Source organism: Aphelocoma coerulescens, chromosome 2 (assembly GCF_041296385.1).
Source record: "Aphelocoma coerulescens isolate FSJ_1873_10779 chromosome 2, UR_Acoe_1.0, whole genome shotgun sequence".
NCBI classification, from domain to species: Eukaryota; Metazoa; Chordata; class Aves; order Passeriformes; family Corvidae; genus Aphelocoma; species Aphelocoma coerulescens.
The window spans coordinates 76,679,613-76,702,646 of NC_091015.1; the positions used below are offsets into that span (position 1 = coordinate 76,679,613).

At 40.7% G+C, this 23,034-nt stretch overlaps 1 protein-coding gene and 1 long non-coding RNA gene across 3 annotated transcripts in view; one reads left to right on the forward strand and one right to left on the reverse strand.

The window, feature by feature from the left end:
• The first annotated feature begins 2,298 nt into the window (after positions 1–2,298).
• The window catches only part of ELOVL2 (ELOVL fatty acid elongase 2), a 49,135-nt gene continuing 28,399 nt past the window's right edge, over positions 2,299–23,034 (forward strand). Inside the window, exons 1-2 of one of the 2 annotated variants that reach the window (XM_069008106.1) lie at positions 2,355–2,372; positions 13,448–13,570. In XM_069008106.1, coding sequence (XP_068864207.1) covers positions 2,370–2,372; positions 13,448–13,570 — 126 coding nt within the window. In that variant the 5' untranslated portion in view covers positions 2,355–2,369. Of the gene's footprint in view, positions 2,373–13,447; positions 13,571–23,034 lie in introns of both variants that reach the window. The other variant, XM_069008107.1, reaches the window with a different exon arrangement.
• On the reverse strand, positions 9,973–12,576 carry LOC138105781 (uncharacterized). Its single transcript, XR_011148683.1, has 5 exons — positions 12,530–12,576; positions 11,836–11,897; positions 10,974–11,172; positions 10,652–10,713; positions 9,973–10,558 (listed from the first exon to the last, which is right to left on the reverse strand). It is a non-coding gene; the product is annotated as an uncharacterized lncRNA (long non-coding RNA).

Consider the following 23,034-nt stretch of genomic DNA (forward strand, 5'->3'; position numbering starts at 1 on the left):
CAGTGTTTCCCCAGAATCAAGTGCTGTTTAAATTGCCTTCTCCTGCTCTTGTTTTCAGGCAATTTCAGCTGGAACTAAGCAAGTCTATTTGTCCATATGTTGACTTTTTTTCTGCCTTTTATCTCAGGACAATATGCTATTCAACAATCACTGAAAGCTGACTGGCAGAGGTCTGCTGTGCTTGGTGCCTGGGATCCAACTAAATGCATGGCATCACTCTCCCTACAAAACAGATGAATCCAAATCCTGCCACAGCCCTTAAGTCTCCAAATTCAGGTCATTAGATAGGTGTTAAAAATATCCATAATGCTATTACAGCTTCTCTTAAATGCCACCAGATTCACTGGAGACACTATTGTTTTTATAAAAAAAAGTTGCTACTCTAGAAGAAAACTAGTTAAAGAAGGAAACTATTAATTAGTATGAATATAGTGTGTCAGGAACAAGGAACTAAAGAAATTAGAAATGTGGCATCTTTACCAAACTTGAATATATGTTTCCTTTTTGTTTTAGACAAAGAAAAACAAGAATAAAGACAAAAATACCTTGTATTACCATATTCTTAGGTCTAGATTTGGCTTGACACACTAACCCAGATTGTTTTGGACTATAAAGAAATTGGAATAAAAATTGTGAAGCCAAAGCATTGCAATGCACTGGGTCACTACCGTGTTCCTCTGCCAGTCAGCTTCCAAACTGTTCCTTGCTCTACAGCACCTAAAGAGTACTGAGTCTCTTGGACAAAGAGGACAATTTTCTGCTTAGGGAACAATTTTTCTGGGGAAAAAATAGATATCAAAAAGTATTTCTCCTCAGTATTTCAAGATGGTTTGTAATGACACAAAATTAAATGACTAACCTGTGGAAAAGATGAAACAGGGGAAAGGCTGGCAGGTCAGCCTCAGGAATTGCAGCAGTTAGTGTAGACTAATGCACTGGAATTTGGAAGCTTGAGCAAACAAGTTTGTGTCTGTAAAAGTGAGTTAGAAATTACATAAGGACATTCTTTCATGTGAATCTTCTGGCAGTATCATTTCTGGGTAGACAGGCAGCCCTGAGAGGATAGCCATCCTCACTGCCTTTGGTGGATATCTGTGTGTAGATCTAAGAGAAAGCAAAGGCTGAAGTAGCACACGGACAAAGAGCCTATCCGGAAGGAAGTCTCGAGGTCCAGAACATCAGTGCTACATCTTGGAAAAGTATAGCATGTCTGTACACCAAGTACACTTTAGTTTGTGAAGATGACACCACTCCTGCACCACACATGGTCCCCTTAACTTATTTCTGCTGTTTGTCCCATTGAAATCAGGAAACACATCCCTGAGCTCTGGTCAACAAAACTATGAACACACAGAATTGAGAGGGCAGCAATGGAAGTTCAGGTATGGATATGTAACTTCGTGACAATTTTTCCTTTAGAAAATAAAATTAAAAAGTGAAAAGTATGAATAGATTTTAAGAAATGTTATTTCGATTTCATGTGCCAAAGACCTCTTTATTGAAAGCAGGGGTAAAGATGCAGAAAATTTTCAACAAGCTTTGGTAGTTTAAATAAATGTTTTATAGTAGCTGCAAGACTTTGTTAGCACTCAGAACAAAAATGAGTTTTGAAGGTATGAGATTTTGTGCTTGTTACACTGAGCACAAAGCCACTTCTTTCCCTGACTCTTTTTCTGTTGTGTATTGTGTATTCTGTTGTGCTGAGTTGTGATGGGATCAGTAGCTCCTGTTCTGTGTGATTTTTGTTTCCTTCCTAGCCAACCTAAACATTTGCTTATCAATCCCTCCCTAACAGACAGATCTCCTAGGAGATGCCACAGTTAGAATCATAGAATCATTTAGACTGGGAAAGACCTCTGAGATCATCGAGTCCAACCAGTAAAACCATTAGGTGATGGATCTCACTTTGGCACAGTGTGTGGAGGATTCAAGGCTTCAGGTTAGGGAAGTTCAGCTTGCAAATACAAGTGCTGGGCCATAGACCACGTTGAATGCAACAGATTCCGTGACTCTCTGCTCCCGAAGTGGCCCGACAGTGAATTGAATCTTCCCAACAGGGTAGATTCCAACAAAGGCAAACGGCTACCATCTGCCGTGGCAGCTGAGTCGGTGATGGAACAGCACCACTCAGCCTCTCCCCCTCCTCAGCTACCGCTCCCCACCACCTCCCCATCGCTCGCTTTGCTCTGCCCTCCCCCGGCGGAGCCCCAGCCGTCCCTCCCGCCCGTGCCCGCCCTCAGCCGGCGGGGGCGGGCGCGCCGGGGCCGGGAGGAGGCGGTGCCTTAAAGGGCGGGCGCGGGGGCCGCGCCTGCAGAGCCGCGCCGAGCCCGGCGATACCCTGGACAGCGCCTCGCCGCCGCTCCGCCGCCATGGTGAGTGTCCCCCCTGCACCCCTTCCCCCACACACCCCCTTACGGGCCCCCTGCCTCGGAGCCGCCGCTGCCCCTCTTGCCTCCCTGCCCTCCGCTCCTCCGGGGCCGGCTGAGAGCCCCCGCTGCCCGCCCTCCCTCCTCCCACGCCGCTACCCCCGCTGCTACGGGCCACATTCGGGGCGTGATTTTTCGGGGGGAAAGGGGGAGCATGGCCTCAGATGCCCCCCAGCCCCCATGCGAGGCACCTGAGCAGCCCGCGCGGGTCGGATCGAGCGGCGGAGCTTGGACATTATAGGGAAGGAGGGAGGGACAGAGACCTTAGGGAGCGGGGAAGGAGGGAGGGAGGAGAGGGAGCGCCGGGGGCACCTGCGCAGCGCGGGGAGCCGGGCGGCGTGCGGGGACAGGCACGTGGAGGAACGGGGTGGTGGGTGGAGGCAGGGATGAAGACAAGGGACAAGAGATGCGCAGCCCCTGGGCATTCATCTCCCCGAGCCCCCTGCGCCCTGCCCCGCTCCGAGCAGGTGCATTCTGCTCTACTCCGAGACGCGTTTGAGCGTGTTACATAAACCGATTATTCCCGTTAATTTGTTATCTTAATAGAAGCTCTTGCGTTAGCCATGCAATCTGTAGTGGAACGCGCCTTCCCCCCCACCTCGCCCCCCCCCCCCCCCCCCCCATGTAATGAATGAACAATGGAGTTTTGGATTCCAGTTCAGCATTTAAAAGAGTTACAGTAGAACAATGAAGTCACCTATTTAGTGAGCAAGACCGATTCCCCATAGCACATTGTGTCTCTGCAGTCATAGTAACTTTCCCAAGGGGGCTCATGCTGTTTATAAACAGCAGTGCATTAAGTGTAATGCTGACCTTACAAAGTACGACAGTATCAAAGAAGTATTTTGCAGCCTTAAATTTTGAGGCACATTGGGATGAATAATTTGGTGAAGTTTGTTATATCAGAAGCCTGAGACATGATTCAGAACAGAGCCTAGTTTTTCTTTTATATGACTTAACAACAAAAATACTTTTCCCAAAATGTCTTTGCATCATATATAGTAAATTCTGCCTTCCTTGAATAAAAATCAGTTTGGATTCTCCCTCCCCCCATAAATCCAGACATGAATAATATTCAAATAGTCATTCCCTGAATTGGAATTAACTTGAGTCCTCTTTCTAAAAGTCGTGCATCCACCTGCTGTCAGTCTGAATCTGCTTCTCTCCTGTGTATTCTATTTGCCACCAACTCAGCCTTGGGATGACAGATATGAGAAGACCCTATTGAAAAGACCTGAAGTGCTGCAGTCATTTATACTGCCTAAGCCCCCCTAGATTGACCCCCCTACTACATAATTGAATTCCTATTTCCTATCAATTTGGAATATAAACACAAAAGCTATGACTAAATTACCATAGCTGCACAAAGCCTAAGTTAATACCAGCCACTGCTAATGTCTTCCTTGTGACTGAGGGAGAGGGTTACAAAGATACCTGGTGTTGCAGAAGGTGATGTGCATTATTTATCAGTAATTGGTACAGATAATACTCAGGTGCTCAGGAATACTGGAAAGAAAGTTAAAATATCCTGAACTAGTTAAAATATTTCATTTTGATTCTTTCCAGGGATGAGATGAAGTCAGTTATACTAGTGCAAGTCAACGAAGCATTAGTTCGTGATATAGGCATTGGCAACCTCATACCAATGGAAATTATAGCTGAGACCCACCCTTAACTGTTCTTTCTGGATCTTAGAGCTGTTCAGTTAACTTTGACATTTTTCTTGAAATGGCTGGAAGCAATAACCAGAAGTTGCCATTCAGAGCTACACATGGGTTTGCATTAGAAAGTTTTGCTCTTCTGTAAGTCCAATAACCTCAGTGTTCAAAAGCTGCTGACATTGCCCAAGCGTTTTTACTCGTACATAAAGGCATTTTGAAGAAAGAATTGCCAATCTGAGAAAATCGTAGAAGTGGTATAAAGGTTGAAGGTTGCTTTGGCTCTAAAAGTTTAAAAGAGCGTCCTTGGAATAATAGTTACTGAAACGAAAACCTGAGCTATTGATGAAAGCTGTTGCAATGATGCTAATGCAGGGTTAAAAGTTACAGCACACCGATTTCTAGATGGACCTGGAGCTTGAGGGCAAGGGGTCATAGGGACATTGGAGTATACTACCAAAGTTATCAGGAGCAAATGTAGGACAAACAGATTTTTGGCCCAAGTGGTGGGAACATTGACCAAGCATTCCCTTCTCTAGTGGCATAGAAATAAGCAGGTGTATGTTGCTAGTGTTCTTTAAACTCAATTGAGAGTTTTTTCAGCATCCTGGGTGTTCAACAACAACAATCACTATTATATGTAGAAAGTAGTGTAAGAAAACCTTTTTTGTTGTTGTTTTAAAACCACATTTTGCTGAAGCAGCAAACCACTGCCATCATAAAGCATTAAGTATTTCATCAGCATCCTCACTGTATGAGGGCAACCACAGTGGGTTGGTTCTTCTGTTTATGTAGTTCACTGCAGCTCTCCTTGCTTCAGTGAATCTAGGTCAAATTACACTGGCTCAGGATTTGGCTGCACCCTTGAACTTTAAACCGATTACACATTTTGATTTGTCAGTGTATTTTCCATGGGGTCAAATCCCACTTTTATGAAGTAAGAGGGTGTATAACATTGCACAGTCATGGCAACTTATGCTTACAAAAGACTGGGTAGCACTAAGGTAAGCATAAACATGAGGACTGTATTTAGTAGTTTCTATGATATATATCTCTACAAGAATCCAGAGGTAGAGGGATAGGCAGAAGCTAGAATATGTTTTTCATTTCCCTCAGGGGCTTTGATACCCCTGTAATCTGAAGTCAACCCAGAAAGACACCTAACTCTTCTAAGCATTCATAAGCCTCATGGCCACCATATCAGGATATGGACCTTGATATGTGCTTACACTGACTGCAGAATAGACACAAAGGGCCCTAGACAGAGCAACAAATGCCTCTTCTTTGTTGACAGTAGCCAAAATAAACCCCTGTCTCATTGTCCATTGGTGTTAGTTTCTCTGAATACTGCATGAGAAAGAGTATTGCAAAGACAATGTTCTAGCCCCTGAACAGTGACATGCAAACTGGAAGAGAACATTTTTCAGCAGACAGAGATCAACTCAGCACAAATACCTGATGACACAACATCCAGTGCTGCAGCACCCACAAGATCTCTCCAGCTCCATCAGAGTGAAGAAGGAACAGGCTTCAGCAGCCCTGCCATTCAGGACAAGAGCAGGAAGGCAGGAGTTTGCCAGCTGGCACAGAATTAATAAGCTATGAGAAAACATGCTGAGAAACTGTGTATAGAACAGAAAAAATAGACCCTACTTGCATAGAAACTCAAGAAGAGACACTGAATCCTTTTGCACATGGTAGAATTGATTAGGAAAAAAAGCCTTCCAGGAACTGAAGTAAGAGTCCACCAATTCATTTGCATAGTTACAGATACCTGCTCACCAAAACCTGCATGCTGCCCTTGGTGTTGATGCCTTTCATCTCTAGGAAGATCCTTTGGTTCTTCAAGACTGATCAGTGCATCTTCATTACAAGCAGTCTGACTCGTGAAAAAAACACTCCTGTTGTTCATCGGGCACTCGATTTTGCATTCCTTTAACTTTGTAGCATCACTTGATTTTGTTGAGTAAAAGGGTTAATCATATGAAAACACTTTAAGTTTCAGCCTCTGACTCAATCAAATTTGGGAAAAAAAAACGGCAATAGCATTTTCTTTAGGTATTAGTAAACTCCAAAGTAAGGTAAATATAAAGGGCTGGTTATTCTCTGATCTAAGCAAAATTCAAGTGTAAATAAATAGAATAACATCATAGTTCTTCCTGATGCTTTCATGCCATGCTATATGAGAGTTTTGTTAATCAGTGCCTGTAAAACTTTAGAAGCTGAGGCATTGATAAGCCTCATTCAGAGTCTGAAGTTTGCATTCAATGATAAAGTAATATGTCACAAGGGCAGCCTGATTTGTAATTAAAGAAGGTAACAGAAAAGGGGGTGAAATTATGAGGATGGAATTAAGTGTACCACTGGTTGTTGCAGCCAGAGAGCTGCTAGGATGAGCCTGCCTTGTGATGCAGTGGTAGAAAGGTACAAAGAGGATTGCCCAGCTGTAACAGAGAAGAAACACCTTGGGACGTGCAGCTCTGTCACGTTATACATGCCACACTTCAGACTTTGAGAACATCAAATTTATCAATCAATTTGTGAGCGCCTGGCAACAGTGGAGCTTGTAAATCCATTATCTGCATACACCCTCCATGGCTTGCCTTATCACATGCTAAATAACACGAGCCACAATATCTGAGTGACTGCATCTTTACCCATGGGACTGGTGCACAGCTGACAAGTAGAGTACAATATGAAATGAAGTGAATATTTATGACTTCTGTGGGGCTTCTTATCTACCTAAAAGCAAAAGCCACTTTTGCTTTTTGAGGACTAGTTAAATTCAGATCTAGGAGGGTAAGTAGAATCCTTTACATCTTCAAGAAATGACAATTAACATTATGTTGTCATTAATACTGAAAGCACGCTGACTTGACGTCAGTCTGACAACAGAGTGATAATTTTAAATATTGAGTTCATCTAGCTAATGACTTTTAAACTGCACTGCATTTCCTTTTCCTCAGTCAAAACTGACTGTGATAAAGTGATAAAGGTCAGCTCTTCCATACTGAAGGAAATCAAACCTTCTCTGGTAGAAATTTGTATACAAAGATGTATAATTAGAGAAAAAAGATTAAGATCATTTTCATCATAATTTGGAGAGATTTTGATTTTTTTTCCCCCTAAGGAGGATGGATATGGAAATGAAGCAATAAGTAGTTCATATTCTGTGTCATCATTTGAAAACCAAACACAGCAAGAAATGGAAATTAGAAGTAGGGTGACCAAGTTTTCAATAAATATCCTAAACCCAAGCATAAGGAGCCACAACCAAACTGTTCTTCCCGTAGCTCCTAAAGAACCTCCTACAGGATGCTAGTCAGTAGTCACCATTCTTGATGCTTTGCATCCAGTGAAGACAACGTGGTACAGCAACCTAACAGGGAGGATGACTTACACACATGATAAAAAGTCTAAAATTCCAGTTATGTGTGGATTAAACTCTAGGATACCCACTGTTGGGGCTGACGGTGAAAGGGAGCTAATTAGCTTGTGCACCCTCTTATCCTGTGCCAGCAGACAGCACTCTGTTATTTGGGTTCCACACACTTTTAAGAAGAGGTGTCCTTGGAGTTCATTAGGGTTCATTTAGGGTTTTAAAAGAGGTAAATTTAGAATTGCTTTGGAGGAGGAGACATAAAAGAACTTCCATACTCTCTGTTTTCTTCTTTATTAAGCTTGAAAATCAACTGTCATTTCCTTTCCTCTCCTTGCCCAGTCTTCTTTAAACATGACTGAAATTCAAAACATGAATTAGCATTTGAAATACAGGGTTTTGCCCTCAAGGATTTAAGGGAGAAATGGAAGGAAGAAAAAAAGTTAAGGACCAGTTACCAGAAGAAGGTATTTCCCTCTTTAATTGTTGTTTTGTGTTCTCAACTGACACTTTAGAAAACAGGCATCAGATTCTGTTTCACTATTTCCCTATATTACACTTGCATCTTCACATCCAACTAGAAGTAAAACTAGACTTTGTTTCTTGCATTTTGCTGTAAGCATGGATAAAACTGTTCCAAAAGGCAAAGTGCCTTCAAATTGGCAAGGAATAAATGCTTGGCAAACGTTTTGAGAGTGATTTCCTTGTCAGGGAATTGGCACATCTCTTGGTAAGGCAGTTCTGAATATTACTATCCACACCCGCTTTCTCTCCAATTGCTGGCTGCAGCCAGCCAAGTTGCTTCTGCTGCAGTTTAAAAGACTAGTTGTGAGGTTGAGCAAGTTCTGATCTGGTAGGAGTTGGTATTTGTGTCAGAACCATGTTTTACTGTGCACATGGTTTATTTTTTTTCAGAGTTTGTCAATAGTCCATGCAATTCCAGGGGGAAAAAACATGAAGTCTGGTTTTATATTTAAGTGTTTGTCAATTTATTTTTAAAATATCTTTATGTACTAAGTATTTTAAACTATTTGCATTATGACTGGCTACTCAATATTATCCTCCTCCCCAAATTCAGATGCTTGTGTGATATGAAAAACATCCCATGCAATGGGATATTTTTTAGGAACAGCTGCATCTGTCCTCTCAGCTGTTAGTATTATGTGCCTTCCTGGAGTAGTATTGCAGTGTTAACTTTGCTGTTACACCAGAGACTGTACTGTGGATTTAAATCTTAAAATCAGCCCTTCTTACGTAGGAGTACCCTCTTACCGTGACTTGGCTTCTTTCCAAGACTTATCTATTAATACTAACAGAAGGCTATGCATGAAGCCAGACAAAAACTCCATATTTTCAAGTTAATGGAAGAAAAATGAAAAGCCAAAGACCTAGAACACAAATATATCCGAAATCAGTTCAGGTTAGCGAAGCCTTTATTGGTTCCTTTCTTCTTCCCACTTCCTACTGCTACTGAAAGCAGAAATGAGAGATGTCTTCCAGCCAGCAGTGATCACCGCTCTCCAAAGAGTAGACAGCTTATTTATGTGAGTTACCTAAGAAATCCAAATCTTCTCCCAAAAATTAGGTACTTCCACTGACAAATGTGTTAGAAGAATCTGGATTCACCCTTAGAAACAGCCTTGGAAATTTTTCCTGTTCGAATACTGGAGTTACTGGCTTTATCTTGCAGCTTGATGATTAAGAAACATGAGAAGGTCTTTTTCCCCAGAAAAATAAAGTCATCACACCTCTAGTTTTACAGCATTCTTTTCCATTTCCACGGCTCTGTTTTCTGGCAGAAATTTAGTTATATATTCTCTCTAAGATTTTTTTATTTTTCTGATGTGTGTCAAAAGCATCTTCATGCTCTCCTTTGAAAGCTGAGATACAGCTTGTGATTTCTTGGTGCAGAAACACATTTGAAACTTGTATTTAAAACTGGCAATTTGTACAAGGCAACAGAAAAGGTAGCATTTAGCTTTATTGTTCTGCAAAATACAAATAGCTCTCCATTTCAGTGAAAACTGAAATTAAAACCTTTTAGGTTTAATTCAGTTATTTCCTTACTGCTGTAGACTTTCTACCCTGCATTTTAATAGTATCTGCAAAAACCCTTTGAAGATAGAAGGCTAGATGAGAGTTATTTTGGTTGCAATAACTTCAAGAAAACCTAAAAAATGTCCCTTATAACCTATCCTGGAGGAAAAAGAACCACTTTTTTCCCCTTTTACATTTACTAAATTAACAGCATAATTTTATTTCAAATCTGGTGTAACTAAAATGTCCCCTCAGGACTAAATTGATTTTTTTTTTTTTCACAAAATAATTTCTTTTTCATCAATCAGGAAGTAATGTTCTTCTGTTTGCCAGACACCTTTGGGAGATGTCAGAATTCAGATCAGAAAGTGTTTTGATGGAAAGGTACAAAGTTGAAAGCGAAGACAGAGAGCAATGTCATTAGGACAGGTGTAGAAGGTAAACAAGACAGCACTATCCCATTTTTTCCCCCAGATGTGTTTTCCTGAGTTTAAAGGTGTGTGAGTATTTCAATATTCTGTCTTGTTAAACCTCAGGTCTTGCTGAAGTTTGACACGCATTCTGCAAGCACTTAATAAACCTAACAACTCCTGAGCACTCAATAGGATAAGGAACATCCTGATCAGCTGAAAACGAGAAACCCACACTAGTCCCCTGGTCTTCGACAAATTTGGGATTTCATGTGTTCTTGCTTCCTTTACAAAAGTGTCCCCCCACTGTTCCACCTCCAAACATGAACAGCATTGATAAGACACTGGTGTAAGTGTAATTCTCGGGCGTTTTCATTGGATGCAATAAGGGGGTTGTTTAAGCAAAGAGGATACAATATTATTCCAATAATGATTCAATGTAAATGAAGAACTCTGAACTAAATAACAAAGTAGAAAGCAAAGTGAGATCATTAAACACCTGTGACACGTCATTCATCAGCCCAGCATCAGATGGGGTTTGAGAATTTGTTACCTGAAATGATGATGCATTTGACTCCATAAACCAGTTCAGGATATACTTTGATCAATATACAGTTGATCAGCTCCTCAGGTTAATACTGCAGGTAACTGAGTTTAAATTAGGAAAGAGACATATGCACAGTCAGAATGAAGGAAGCTTTCAATTTCAATTAGAGCCCTCAAATGACACAGTGTTTATACCTAGCTGGGGAAGGTACCAGAGGACATCTTCAGACATCACCTCCTGGTTTCTTTCTTATAACCTTCATAAAAGAAATAATTTGAAATAGATGGATTTTCTTTAAAATCAGTGATGCTTGCAATTCTTTTATTTTACTTGCTTACCTCTCACAGCTATCACACATTTACCCCCCCACCACATTTATAGATCACACAGACTTAAACAGAGGCATATATTTCTTACTATAGTTGGTTTTCCTGGGGAAAGCTTCTTAGTGCTTCTTTTTTGCCTGAAACATCTTAGTATTCTATGATACTAAATAACTAAATTTACCATTATTACCTTTGGCTCTCCTTCAGACAATGCATTTCACTGGCAAACAATTATTCTGTGTCTGCTAGCTGGTTTTTCTCTCTTAGTTGATGTTTTTTTCAGGTGGGGGGGTTGAGTACAGAAGGTTCTCATTTTATCTGTTTTTAAGGTTTTCTGTATTGAAACTTAAATCAGCTGCAAGTGCCATTGGTGCTGCTTCTAACTTCTCCTGTGAAAAAATGTGCTTATTACATTTACTTGTAAGACATTGTCTTCAAATAGTTATTCCTAACAACACACATTTAATGCAAAGTAAGAAGTGATGCTTATCCTTCTTGGAAACCTGAGCTTGTGAGGATACTCATCTTCTGGAAAGCGGTACTTGATCAGTGCCTGTGATGTGTATCAGGTCTCAGATACTTCAAGCTGACCTTGCCAGCAAGTCTGCTTTCCTCCCACCTGCTATCTGTCCACTATAGAGCAGCACTGAACCTCACTGATGCTTCACTATCAAGGGAAGCAAATTTTTTCCAAATGATCTGTATCTTTATAATGACTGTCTCCTCTGAGAACCAGTTCAGTCAGTGGGGATGGGTGCGACAGCCGCCGTGGTGCAGCGATCTCATGGAGCTGTTATGTCACATGGAAATTCCCAGCTTCGGTGGTGCTTGACTTTACAGGTCAGCTTAGGCTGATCCTATCAGATGATCTTCCTGAATGCTGAGGAAAGCTAGCTGTGTGAAAAGCCTCCACCAAGAAAGCTGATCTTCTAATACTGGCCATAATCACAAAGGCACAAGATGTATTGCAAGACCAGCAATACCCACTGGAGTACTGGATGTCTTCTAGTCACATTTTCTTTACACATTATTAGATATTGTGATATGCTTACCCCTTTGAGTTTTTCAGGTTTTACTTTTCTTCTTTCAATCAACAGTTACTGGTAAATGGTATCTAGCATCAAATGATAAATTAGAAGAAAATGTCTGTTAAAACTCACAAGCTTGAAATCCACTTGATTTAAAACTTAATGTACAGATTTTAGAAATAGATATTTTTTAGTTAAAATTTCATGCTTCTTTCCTGGAACAATTTATACTAGTTGAAAAGCTTCCTTTACTGAGTTTTGTACCCACATTTGTCACACAGAAGTTAGACTGTTTTGTACATGGGTAGTGACCTCGAAGTGAAATTGAAAGGCTTTGCATGTGTTGGAAGATTAAGGCTGAAACCTTAGAAGCTGGGATGTGAACTCTCTAATCCTCAGCAGCATGCTACAAACACCTTCCCCTCCTCCATTCTTTTCCTTCCCCTTTTTCCACTTACATCCCTATAAATAGCTCAGGAAAGGGTTTATCCATTTGGGCAGAAACTACAAGAAGTGGCACAGCAAATGACTGCAAACCAAGAAAAACTATTTCTCTACTGGGCAAAGAGATCTTCTTCACCCAAACTGGAAGAACAAGAACAAATCTCTGAGCTGAGTGCTGTTACTTTTAAGGATGTGGCTAAAGCAGGATGCAACATGACCTATCTTACCAATCCTTGCATGGAGAGCAACAGATAGAAAACGTGCATACACATACCTCAGACTTCAGCATTGAGTTACCTTGCCAGAGTCCTTCATTCCCTGTTTTTAAAGAGAAATTAAGATACTAGGGGCCCAGTGAGTCTGGCCAAGGGGACTGTTACATCTGTGTGGAACTCTGTTGGTATCTCCAGCAGCCAGCATGGCGTTTACTCATAATGTGTTGGGTCATAATTGTGCTATGAACATGCCCCCTCATCAATCTCCTTCCAGGGGCAAGGGGATAGGAATTTGTCCTGGTTTAATGTCCTTGTATAACTCAACAACTTGAGCAGGTTAGACAGGGTATGTATCAGAGTAGATTTTGCCTTTGGGCAAGTACTTAGCCCAGTTCGACTAAGTGTTTATGGGTGCAATTTTCCACAAAGGAAATACAGCTGGGCAGAATTCATCTTAGTAGATTTAAGGTATAAATAAGACACTCAGTAGAGAGTTTGGAAAAAACAGCAGACACATAAGCATTATTATAGATGTGCTTTTGTGGGTTTTAACCCCACTTTGTTCCTGTCTGGGCTTTCTGAATTTACAGATGTCAGTAAAAATCTTAATTTACAGGTGTTCCTTTTAAACGTAATTCTAGATTTACTGTTACAGTGAAAAGCTTGAAAGTATGACTTTAACTTCTAGATTGTGTAAATTCATGGAAATAAGAACTTGGTGATTTAGCACAGTAAAAATTCAGGGCAGAGGGGATTTGATTTGGGGGATCTGTACTAAAGAAGTCACTACAAAATCTAGCCAAGGATACAAACACCTGCCTGGTCCTGTGCCAGCTGTGCCAGTTCCAAGGCACACACCACCATTCCTTTGCTGCAGGTCACTGTCCTCCACAGCTCCCCACGTGAACTTGCTACAGTGTATTTTAAGAGCTCCTGTTTGGATAGTTTCAATTAACCAGTCCCTTTATCTGAAATAGGTAACAGCTGTACAACCAGCACTGCCAACAGCTCTGCAGTGGCATTCCCAGCCCAGGGGAAGCACAGATGGGAAGCCAGTTGCATGGGAGTCCAACTCTCCAGCCAGCACAGTGGCTTTCATGGTACTTAAAATGCCACATATGTTTATCTCTGATTTAGTTTTTCTATATGTTTATGAGGTGTTCAGGGCAGTTAAATAATTGCATCAACTGAACACTGTTTTGCTCATGAGGATGAAAGTATTTTCAGCACCGTTATTTGTTTCTGAAAAATAAGGTAGCCTATGTTACAGTTTTCTATTTGCTCATGGAACCTTTTGTATTTAAAACATGCTTCTGCACACATTCTATAGCTATTGCAACTTAAAGTACTTCAGGAGTATGAAATTAATAGTCGTGAACTTCACAAATTCATTAATATATTGACTTACATGTACTGTACGCAGTTAAATGATGCAAACAAAGTCTGCTGCATTTCATTAATTCTCTTACATACAGTACCTGTAGCATTTTATAAATTAGAAGTGCATTCTACTTTATACATCCTGAATAGGTGACTTTGTTATTGTTTTGAAGCAAGTGTTAATTACATGTATGTAGGAAGTCAGTTTTTCCAACATGTCTCACAGTTTTCCTTCTTTGTTCTGTGCTTCACAGGCTGTATTCAATCTTCTATTGCTCTTGTCCTTAGCAAAAGTGTCTGTAAGGGGCATTAACACTGCAGGAAAAAAAGTCTGAATTAAGCAATTATTTAGTTAATATTTTACAAGTTGAGTTTTTGACCTACAGTTTTCTGAAGGGCTGCTGACAATTGCCTGTTGAAGAGTGCAAGATATAAAAAGCATCTTCATGTTTTATTTAATTTTTATACATTTACATTTTAATACTTTATTTTAATTTAGTTTCATGCCTTTTAAAGAGAAAAACACACAGCCCTACTTTTAAGTCTGGCCAGAGGAGCTAGAAATGCTACCCACACAGATTTTCAAATAATCCTTCCTTGTGTCCCCTGCCAGCAGCCAAGCACCCCCCAGCAACTCGCATGAAATGTTTAAGAAACTCAGGCAAAACTGTTCAGTGGGGGAAAGCCCTGGTCAGGGAACACATTTTATAAAATCCTTTTTGATCCCCCCCTGCCTGTAGCAGAAGGGGCAGGCAGTCCCTTGCACATTAATCCCTGCCGTGGGGACACAGTTGCAGACATCTGGGACGGCAACCAAGAAACCTACTTCTTTGGCATAGAGTGCCCTTTGTCTTCCTGCACTGCCAGGATTGTGGGAAAACCAGAGCTCTTGCTTTTGGGTTTTTTTGGGTGTTTTGTTTTAGTTTGGGGTTTTTTTAAGGTTCTTTGTCCAACAAGCCATGAGATCGTGTGCAGAGGCTTAGGATCTCCTACTCATCTTAGATTGTGAAGTTTGTTACAGTAGAAAATGAAGAGATTTTCACAGTACCAGAAAGGATATGTTGTCAGCTTGTCCCTGTTTCTTTCTCCAGAAAAACGATCAATTGTGTATGCCAAGTACAAAATAAAGCCCTGCATGCATTATACTAACTTATGAAATCAGGTTCTCAGCAGCAACAAAATCTGTCTGCAAATAGGGACGAAAACAAACTTATCAAGATATGGCGTACTGAGAAAACTGAGCTGCCGTGTAAACTTGTCGTAATTCTCCCCTACCATTTCATTTGCTCCCTGTGCCCTTCTTGTTTATTGTATGGGTCTAAATGTAGGATGGGAGATCTTAGTTGCACATGTGGCAAATCATGTGCAAGCACTCTATACCTGGTATATTTTTGGGGAATATTCTGTTCCAAAACCAAATAATCTGGTAAATCCATAGCCTTAAAGGAGTGATTGCCTCCTTTGTTTCGGTAGAATTATTTTCCTGTGCTTCTCAAAGTGTAGCTGGCTGTCTTGTTCTTATATAAGGAGAAATTATATACTGGTTCTTCATACACACTTTGTTAGGCGTCCTTTACCAAGCCTAGTTGTTTGGAAGTAGGTAAGTTAAGCTGTGCAGGCTTTCGTATCGCTGATGTAAAATTAATTCTGACACTGATCTGTCTTCCCAACGCCTTGTAAAGTCAACAAGAGCTGAACAGACCATTAAGAAAGCAAACTGTAACAGAATTAACCTCTCCCTAAAAGAACTCTGTGGGGTTCTTTGCCTGTAACTTTAAGACCTGCCTGCTCCAAAGGAAATTTTCTGTTATTTGAGCCAGAACCAGTTCCTGAAGATGGTTGCTTTGCTTGAAAAAGTGATGCATTCACTTAGGCTGTTAGAAGGAGGCAGAATTTTTATCTATTCTTTAATTTTTAACTGATATCCTTTTTGTTTATTCCTTCACAGTCATACATTCTTGTCACATCGTCACTGACAGGAATTATGCTCCAGCTCAGGTCATTCTGTCATTTTAAATCTGATTGTTAGAGCAAAGGAAAAATGAGGTCAATAATTGCTACCATTTTCTTGGGAACTGACAGGCCACATCTGAGATCTCCCTAGAGAAATCTTCTTTAATTACAAGTTAAGCTGATGTTCCCCTGTGTAGCAGGTAGAATTGAGCAGGATTACTTTTAAAAGGATTGCACTGATCTGCTTTGGTGACAGTTTCATTTTGAAATTCTGATAACAAGCAAGAGGATGGATTATAAAGATACGGTTCTTGGGAGTGTACATGACTGACACATTGCAAATTGGGCCATGACAGCAACTCTTCCTTTTTACTCTTCTTTTAAGGCCATATACAATCTATTTTAAGTGCTGCAATTGGCCTGCATTGTTTTAGTGACTACTTATTAGTATGATTGCAAAGAACATAGCAAAAAAAAAGTTTGGAAATTGTAGAAGGGAAATCATGCAAGCAGTGATTCAAGAAAGGGAATTTTTTGTCTTGGAGATGCCGTGACCCTCAGCCTTTGATAAGACTGAGCAATGAAATATGTGTAAAAGGCACAATGCTTTCAAGCACTTCAATTACGAAAGGGTTTTGTAAAACTGACTAAATATTAATGGGTTCTTAAATCACTTTTCTTCTAACCCATGGAACTGTAGTGCAGAAACCTTCCAAATCCCTTTTCCTTGTACTTAAAAAAAAAAAAAAAAAAAGCTTGAACAGCTAATTAATTTTGCAAAAGCAATTTGTCTCACAATAACTGATCTGACAGTAGTGTGATTGGTAAAATAATTCTTGCCTCATTTCATGTGAGCAGTTAGTATTTTCTATGACTCCTAGCAGGTTGCACAGTCCAGAAAAAAGACTGATATCTGAAATAGCTCACACACTTAAAAAGTTTTCACTAAAATTCTTCTGCCTCTTAGTGGTTTCTCACCTGTGGTATTGATGGTGTTTCAACCTGATTTGAATCTTGACAGAAACCATAAAGCAGCCATTCCTCCATTCTTATTCCTGTATGTGGGATGAGCAGGTGCAGCGGTGAGCAGGACTACAAAGCCAAGTGAAAATAGACTTCTTGTTAAACAAAATTTTAAATCCCAAAGCAGAAGGAAGCTAAATATTTGCATAAATATTACCTTTTTTCAGAAGTGAAAAGTCTGGAGTATGTTGGTTCCTCAGCTGAAAACAGCTCAAACTCTCATTTCTAATGGGAGTCACCAACCATCAACCCACAACTGATCAGGCCTGAGAGAAAAGTGTTCCTCCAGCATCTCCTGCTTGTAAAGGCCTCTCACACAGAACTGAGGTGCTTGCAAAGTGCCCACTTTTGGCAGCAACCCCCAGAGCCAGGCAGTCCATTTTCAGGAGTTTTACACCAAGTAAAGTGTTGCACAACTCACTCCACAAGCATAACTGCACTAAAGCAATACATGCTGGGGTTTGGGCTTTTGTCATGCATTATTATAAATTTGGCAGTACTAGCCAGAACTTTCCCTTCTACTTCACTGCAGCTAAAATCTGACATTTTCAGAGAGCCATAAGAAACCTCTCTTTGTAAAACCTCACAGTATCACAAGTTGAAACCCAGTCTTTTGGAGTGAGAAGGAAAAAATAGAAAGCAGGCTGATTTTTGTTATCTAGGAAGAGAGAATGAAAACACAAACGCAAAGCTTTTACAGTTTGATCTTCATTTTGTACCACAATGCTTTAGAAAGGTGAATGTTGGAAGATCCAAAAGTAAATTTAATTTTTTTTCCTTTCATTGCATTGGGTTATCATCCATTGCATTTTCCAAAACTCCCTTATGTGTGAGATAATGTTATCATTCCTTAAGCTGTTGCTTCAGAGAAGCATTTCAGCAGCAAGGGTTGCCTGCAGATTCACACCTGTAAAATACAAGAAGAAAGTCAGCAGTGAGGGTGGATATTGCAACTCTAGATGAGAGGGATTACAGCTGGTGTGGGCCATGTGCCTGCACTGTAGCTACAGCCATGAGCAGGATGGGGTGCAGGCATGTTTTAGGAAAGACCAAGCATAGCAGGTCTCCTTGGGTCACTCTGCTGTTCCGAGGTGACCAGCTAAAGCCAGGCCTGGAGCTCAGAGACCCGAAGCAGGGTGTACATGCTGTTTTGGGGGGCAGTGAGCAAGCTCACCAAAGGGATCTGCTTCCTCGGGGTGAGGAACACTTACACTCACAATTTGCAGCCACAAGTGCCACGTGGGCAGCAAGGCAAAGGCTCTGCCTTTAGTAGGCCACAGTTTCTCTTAAAGCTCTCTGTGAATAATACTCAGAGAGCCATAAGATGCCTAAGGAGGGTTTGTTAAGAGATCCGTGTGCTCTGACTCGTGGAGGCCACCCAAACTCACACTCCACAGAGGAATGTGTGGAAGTTTCTCAACCTTCAAGCCACAAAGTCATCTGCTTCCCTTTCACCAGAAGGAAAGATAACACAGGAGCAGATACTGAAGGATGGTGTTGGCTTTCTGCCACCAGCTGCTTTAGCAGAAAATGTGAATTAAGTCAGGGGAGGTCTGTGCCAAGTCCCTTCTGGCCTTGCTCTTTTCTGTGGTAGCTTCTATCTACCTGTGGGAGCTGTTGGTTTGACTCTGCTCTTTCTCCACTGTGGGCAGTGTCAGGGGGTGTTTGCTGGATCCACAGTTCCTATTGCTTTAACATTCTGGTCTGGTTTGGGTGTGGAAACACCCACAAAGAGTACCATTGGCACAAATGGAACTGCATAAAGGGGACGTTATTCGCCAGAGACACGTTAAATCTGCACTGAAACTTGGTTTAGCTGCAAATTTGTCAAAAGATCAGCTCCTAACTCCTCAAAGAGAAGAGGCATACTATCAAGAGGAAAGATTTCTTCTTTGAGGAACCTGGTCTAGTGGAAGGTCCCTGCCCGTGGTAAGAGGGTTGGAACTAAATGATCTTTAAGGTCAAACTGCTATTCTACCTAACTTGAACTCAAATCTGACATCTTTTTATGACTTTCTTAACTGCTTGGGCTAGCACATCCCCCTGAATTTTTGAGGGTAGTCAGCCATCACCAGCATCAAAGAGAAAGGAAAAATTGGAACTAATTCATCTCAACATCTGGATTCTAGTCCCTGCTGAGACACATACTTAAGTTTTCCACAGGGAGACAAGAGCTGTAGTTGAAGAAAAATAAATTCCAGAGTTAGCTGCTAGTCTGAGGCTCAGGGCAGATTTAGAATGCAAGCTGAAAGTCCACTGAAATACTAAACAGAGAGCAGGTGTGAACACTGGTATCGCAGGCACCCCTGGCAGGCTGGCTGCTGCTGCTTGTATCCAGGTACTGCTTCCTTATCTTGGCTGTGTTTGCAAGGGGAAGTACTTGTGTAGGTGCCCAGCTCCAGGAATAGCCGCTGGCAGTCAGAGGGAAGCAGCCACAGCTGCTCAGTTACCACCCTCCAGAAAGGGAGCTCCTGTTCCCTGTCCAAGTCCATCTGTCTGCACAGTGCAGGGAGCCTGGCTACCACAGGTCCCTTGGTACCACAGAGCTCATCAAGACACCTCAGCATCACACATCACAGCACTACACCTCAGACCTCTTGGAGGAGTCAGCTCTTCCTTGAAAGATCTGTTCGAGTAGAGAGAACACAGAACTGAAATTGAAGATTAAATTAAATTCAGTTTGCCGGTGTAAGGAGCATTTTTTAGCATGCTCCTGGTAATTTAGGCAGTCAAATATTCTGCTTCAGGTTTGATACAAATACTACTGGCAGCCTCTTGCTTCCCTTCAGGCACTGCTAAGCCCTGCAGTAAAATTTCTCTGACCAGCAATAAATTAAGAGAATCTGAAGTCAGGCCACCTAGGCAGCTTAAATGCCAGATAAAAGCTCTGACTACATTTAGCTGTGTCTTTCCATTTTTACCAAACTTTACATCCATTAATTTTTTATGCCAGAAATTGCCAGCCAGTCTTCATGTTGAGGAATTCACTGAAATTACATTTTCTTCCAGGTAGTGTAACCTGAGCAGCTACTGAGGAAAACCTGCAAGCCTGCCTTCCCTTTGCAGCTACCTTCCTCTTATCTTTACATCCTCAGCAACACCACCATCAACTCAATTCTCTCTTCAGTGACTAAATCAGCACAAGAGAAGGTGTTCAGCACTTCTAGCTGTAATCCCTGTTCAAACAGCTGTTCTCAATTCCCTCCAGAGAAAACCAACCTATTTGATGAATCAGTTCCCCCACCAAGTTGCTTTGTCAGATAACAGGCTATCAGCCTCACATAGGCTGCCAACCTGCAGTTGGTCATTTCCAAATACATGCAAAAAATAATCCTCAACTGCAAAACAAAACTGTCACAAAAGGTGCTGAATTTGTTAATATCAACTGGGAAAATATCCAGACATTGCACATATGTGTGCAACCTTTAGCATGCATTTAGAATGAATCATGTATTGCATAGCATGAAAAATTAATAGAAGTAAGATATGGTCTGGTTAAAAAACATTGAAAATCAAATAAAGTTTTTCAGATCAGACATGGCTCTCACTGAAACCTTTTAGAAATACTGTGTGTTTCTCAAACGTAGACAGTGCTGTTCTATGCTACCTTCAAAAGTGCTCTTGAAGTTTTTTAAATAATTTACTGGCCACAGTAAGAGCATCTTTTTTTCAGGGAGTGCTTACTGTCTAATATGAAAGCCTTTAGAAGAAATAGGAAGAGAAAAGAAACATACAAAGACCATTCATTTTTTATTTTCTGTGCTAAAGCTGCAACAGCCTTCTTTTGTTTATTTTTTCCACCATACCATATTTGTCAGAGATTTTTGCATTACATTATAATGTATTACAAAGCTTGCACTTTCAAAACAAAGATACAGCTCTCTCTTTTCTTGGAATTCTAAAAGAATGACTAAATATTTAGATGGAGTAGTTCACACATAGTTCTTTTCCTAGCTATTCTTGCCTATCTTTTGCAAAGTAGGAGCATTACCAAACGTTGTCCACATATTATACGGGCACCTCTCTGGACCCAGACCACCGGCAGAGCTTCTCCCACTTCCCTTAGCTTCAGTCACTTCTGTCACACCAAATTACATGCCTTCGAAGGACAGATGGAAGGACTCAGGCAGTGAGATTGCTACTGCAGCAAAGACATCTCCCGTGGATCCATCTTATGTTGGCAAAAGAGCCTTTTAGCCAGCTCAGGTTACCACAGAGGGCTGTGCTTCTTCTGGGAGTTCTGGCAGCACCACTCTGCTGGATAAGGCTTTTGTGGCGCTGTCCCTAATCTTGGTCAGCCACCAGAGTGGAGAGAATGTCCTGGAATGTGGGACACAGAAATTACCATGTCTAGTAAGGACTCCAGTTTCTGTCTCTTCAAATGATTAATCTAAAATGCTAATAAAGAAGATCTAAGATAATGTCTCTTCTAGATATTTTTTTCCTTCCCTCCCTCCCTCCCATTGCATCCATGGGACATAGCAGCAGTCTCAACCCCCAGCTAGCTGTGTTTTTCTCATGAGCTCACTCCAGCTTGTTCCTACTCTGTGAAATTGTCTAGCAGCGAGACCCATATATTAAGCAAAAATTACACAAAGCAACAGTTTATTGCCAGCTCCTGGATGTCCTGCCTCCCAATTTAATTGAATATCTCCCTTCTTATAAGACACAATCTGGCTCACCTTTCTGCCTTCAGCTTCAACTTTCTCTGCAGTTCACATATAAATCCTTAAATAAGTGCTTGCTTTTGGGATTTTTTTTTACATGTGTTTCCCGTACAGACGCAACACACAAATCATAGGAGGTAAAGATGACAAAACCCTAGAAGGTTGTCTGAAGCAATCTATGATGGAGAATTGTTCCCCATTGTACATCTTTGATCAGAGTAATTTTAAATGCTTCAAGTAATAAAAAGCTAAACAATTTAATCTATAAGCAGCTCTGACCTGGACTCAACTTTGCTTCGTTTCATCCACTATTTCAGCCATTCTAGAGCCAACACTACCATTTACAAAATCTTCTTTAATATTTGTATATTTAAATATATGCACGGTAGCATCTAAGATCAGTTTCTTTAAACATGCTGATAAATTTGGATTAATTCCAGTACTTCTCAGTCACTGACTATGTACAGAGCAGAACTCTTCAGGGAATTAAGGAAAAATTGCCATTTAAATAATAAAAATACTCATATAGCTAATACATGCATTTTCTATCAGGGTAGTTTTAAAATATCACAGTTACTTCTAGGAGCTGTATCAGAGAGCAGAGGCTGGCATCCATTTCCACTTTTTCTTTGAAGTCTGAAATGAGATCTTGTTTTGTACAGAGTATCCTAATTTCTATGTAGCTGTGTAAGAACAAGCAACAAATTATCTCAGATTTTTGAGGCACTGAGTGACATTCAAAGCTTTCAAATGAAAAAAAAAATCCAAACCAACCGTAATACAAAGGGTTTCCAGATAGCATAAGTAAGATTGAATGCAGTTTACTCATCTGTAAGAAGTTTATTTCAGAAAGATTTTTCACATTTCTATTGGATCCAGATAGTTTGGTTATAAAGCTATATTAAGAGAAAACCTAAATCACTTGAGGCAGTGTTTTCACTGGGCAATAAATAATTCCTAATGACAGATCATTGGTATTCTGAGAAATCAAAGGTATTTTGTACAAATCAAAGTTATTTTGATATCTGCACTGTTTAGATAGCATTTGCCTAATTTTTACATAGCTTATACTACTTTTGCTAAAACTACTAGAAAACCAGTACACATTGGTCTCTCAATGAAGACCAACATTGACAAAGATGTATAAACTTAGAACAAGAAGTGACATATTTTTTACATACCTGGTGACTTTGAAATTGTGTTTTAGGTGCAATGGCATGACAACTAATTCACTTATGTGCACTGTGCTACCTATTCACTTACTTACATTTCTGTGCAAAATTACTGAAATATCTCATTAGAGAGATCTCTGTTGCTTTATCATCATTGACTTTGTTCTCCCTGCCCATCTTTCCATTTGGGTGATTTGATTTGCTCAGATAACCTACTTTTATAGGTTTAGGTAAATAGATCTTACACAGATCTGTCCAAAATCCTGCCAAGGAATATACATTGCTAATACCCAGAGCAATGTCCTGTACAAAAGAAGAAACAACATGAAAGACATGTTAATCTTTAGCCTTGTAACCCAAATACCTTCC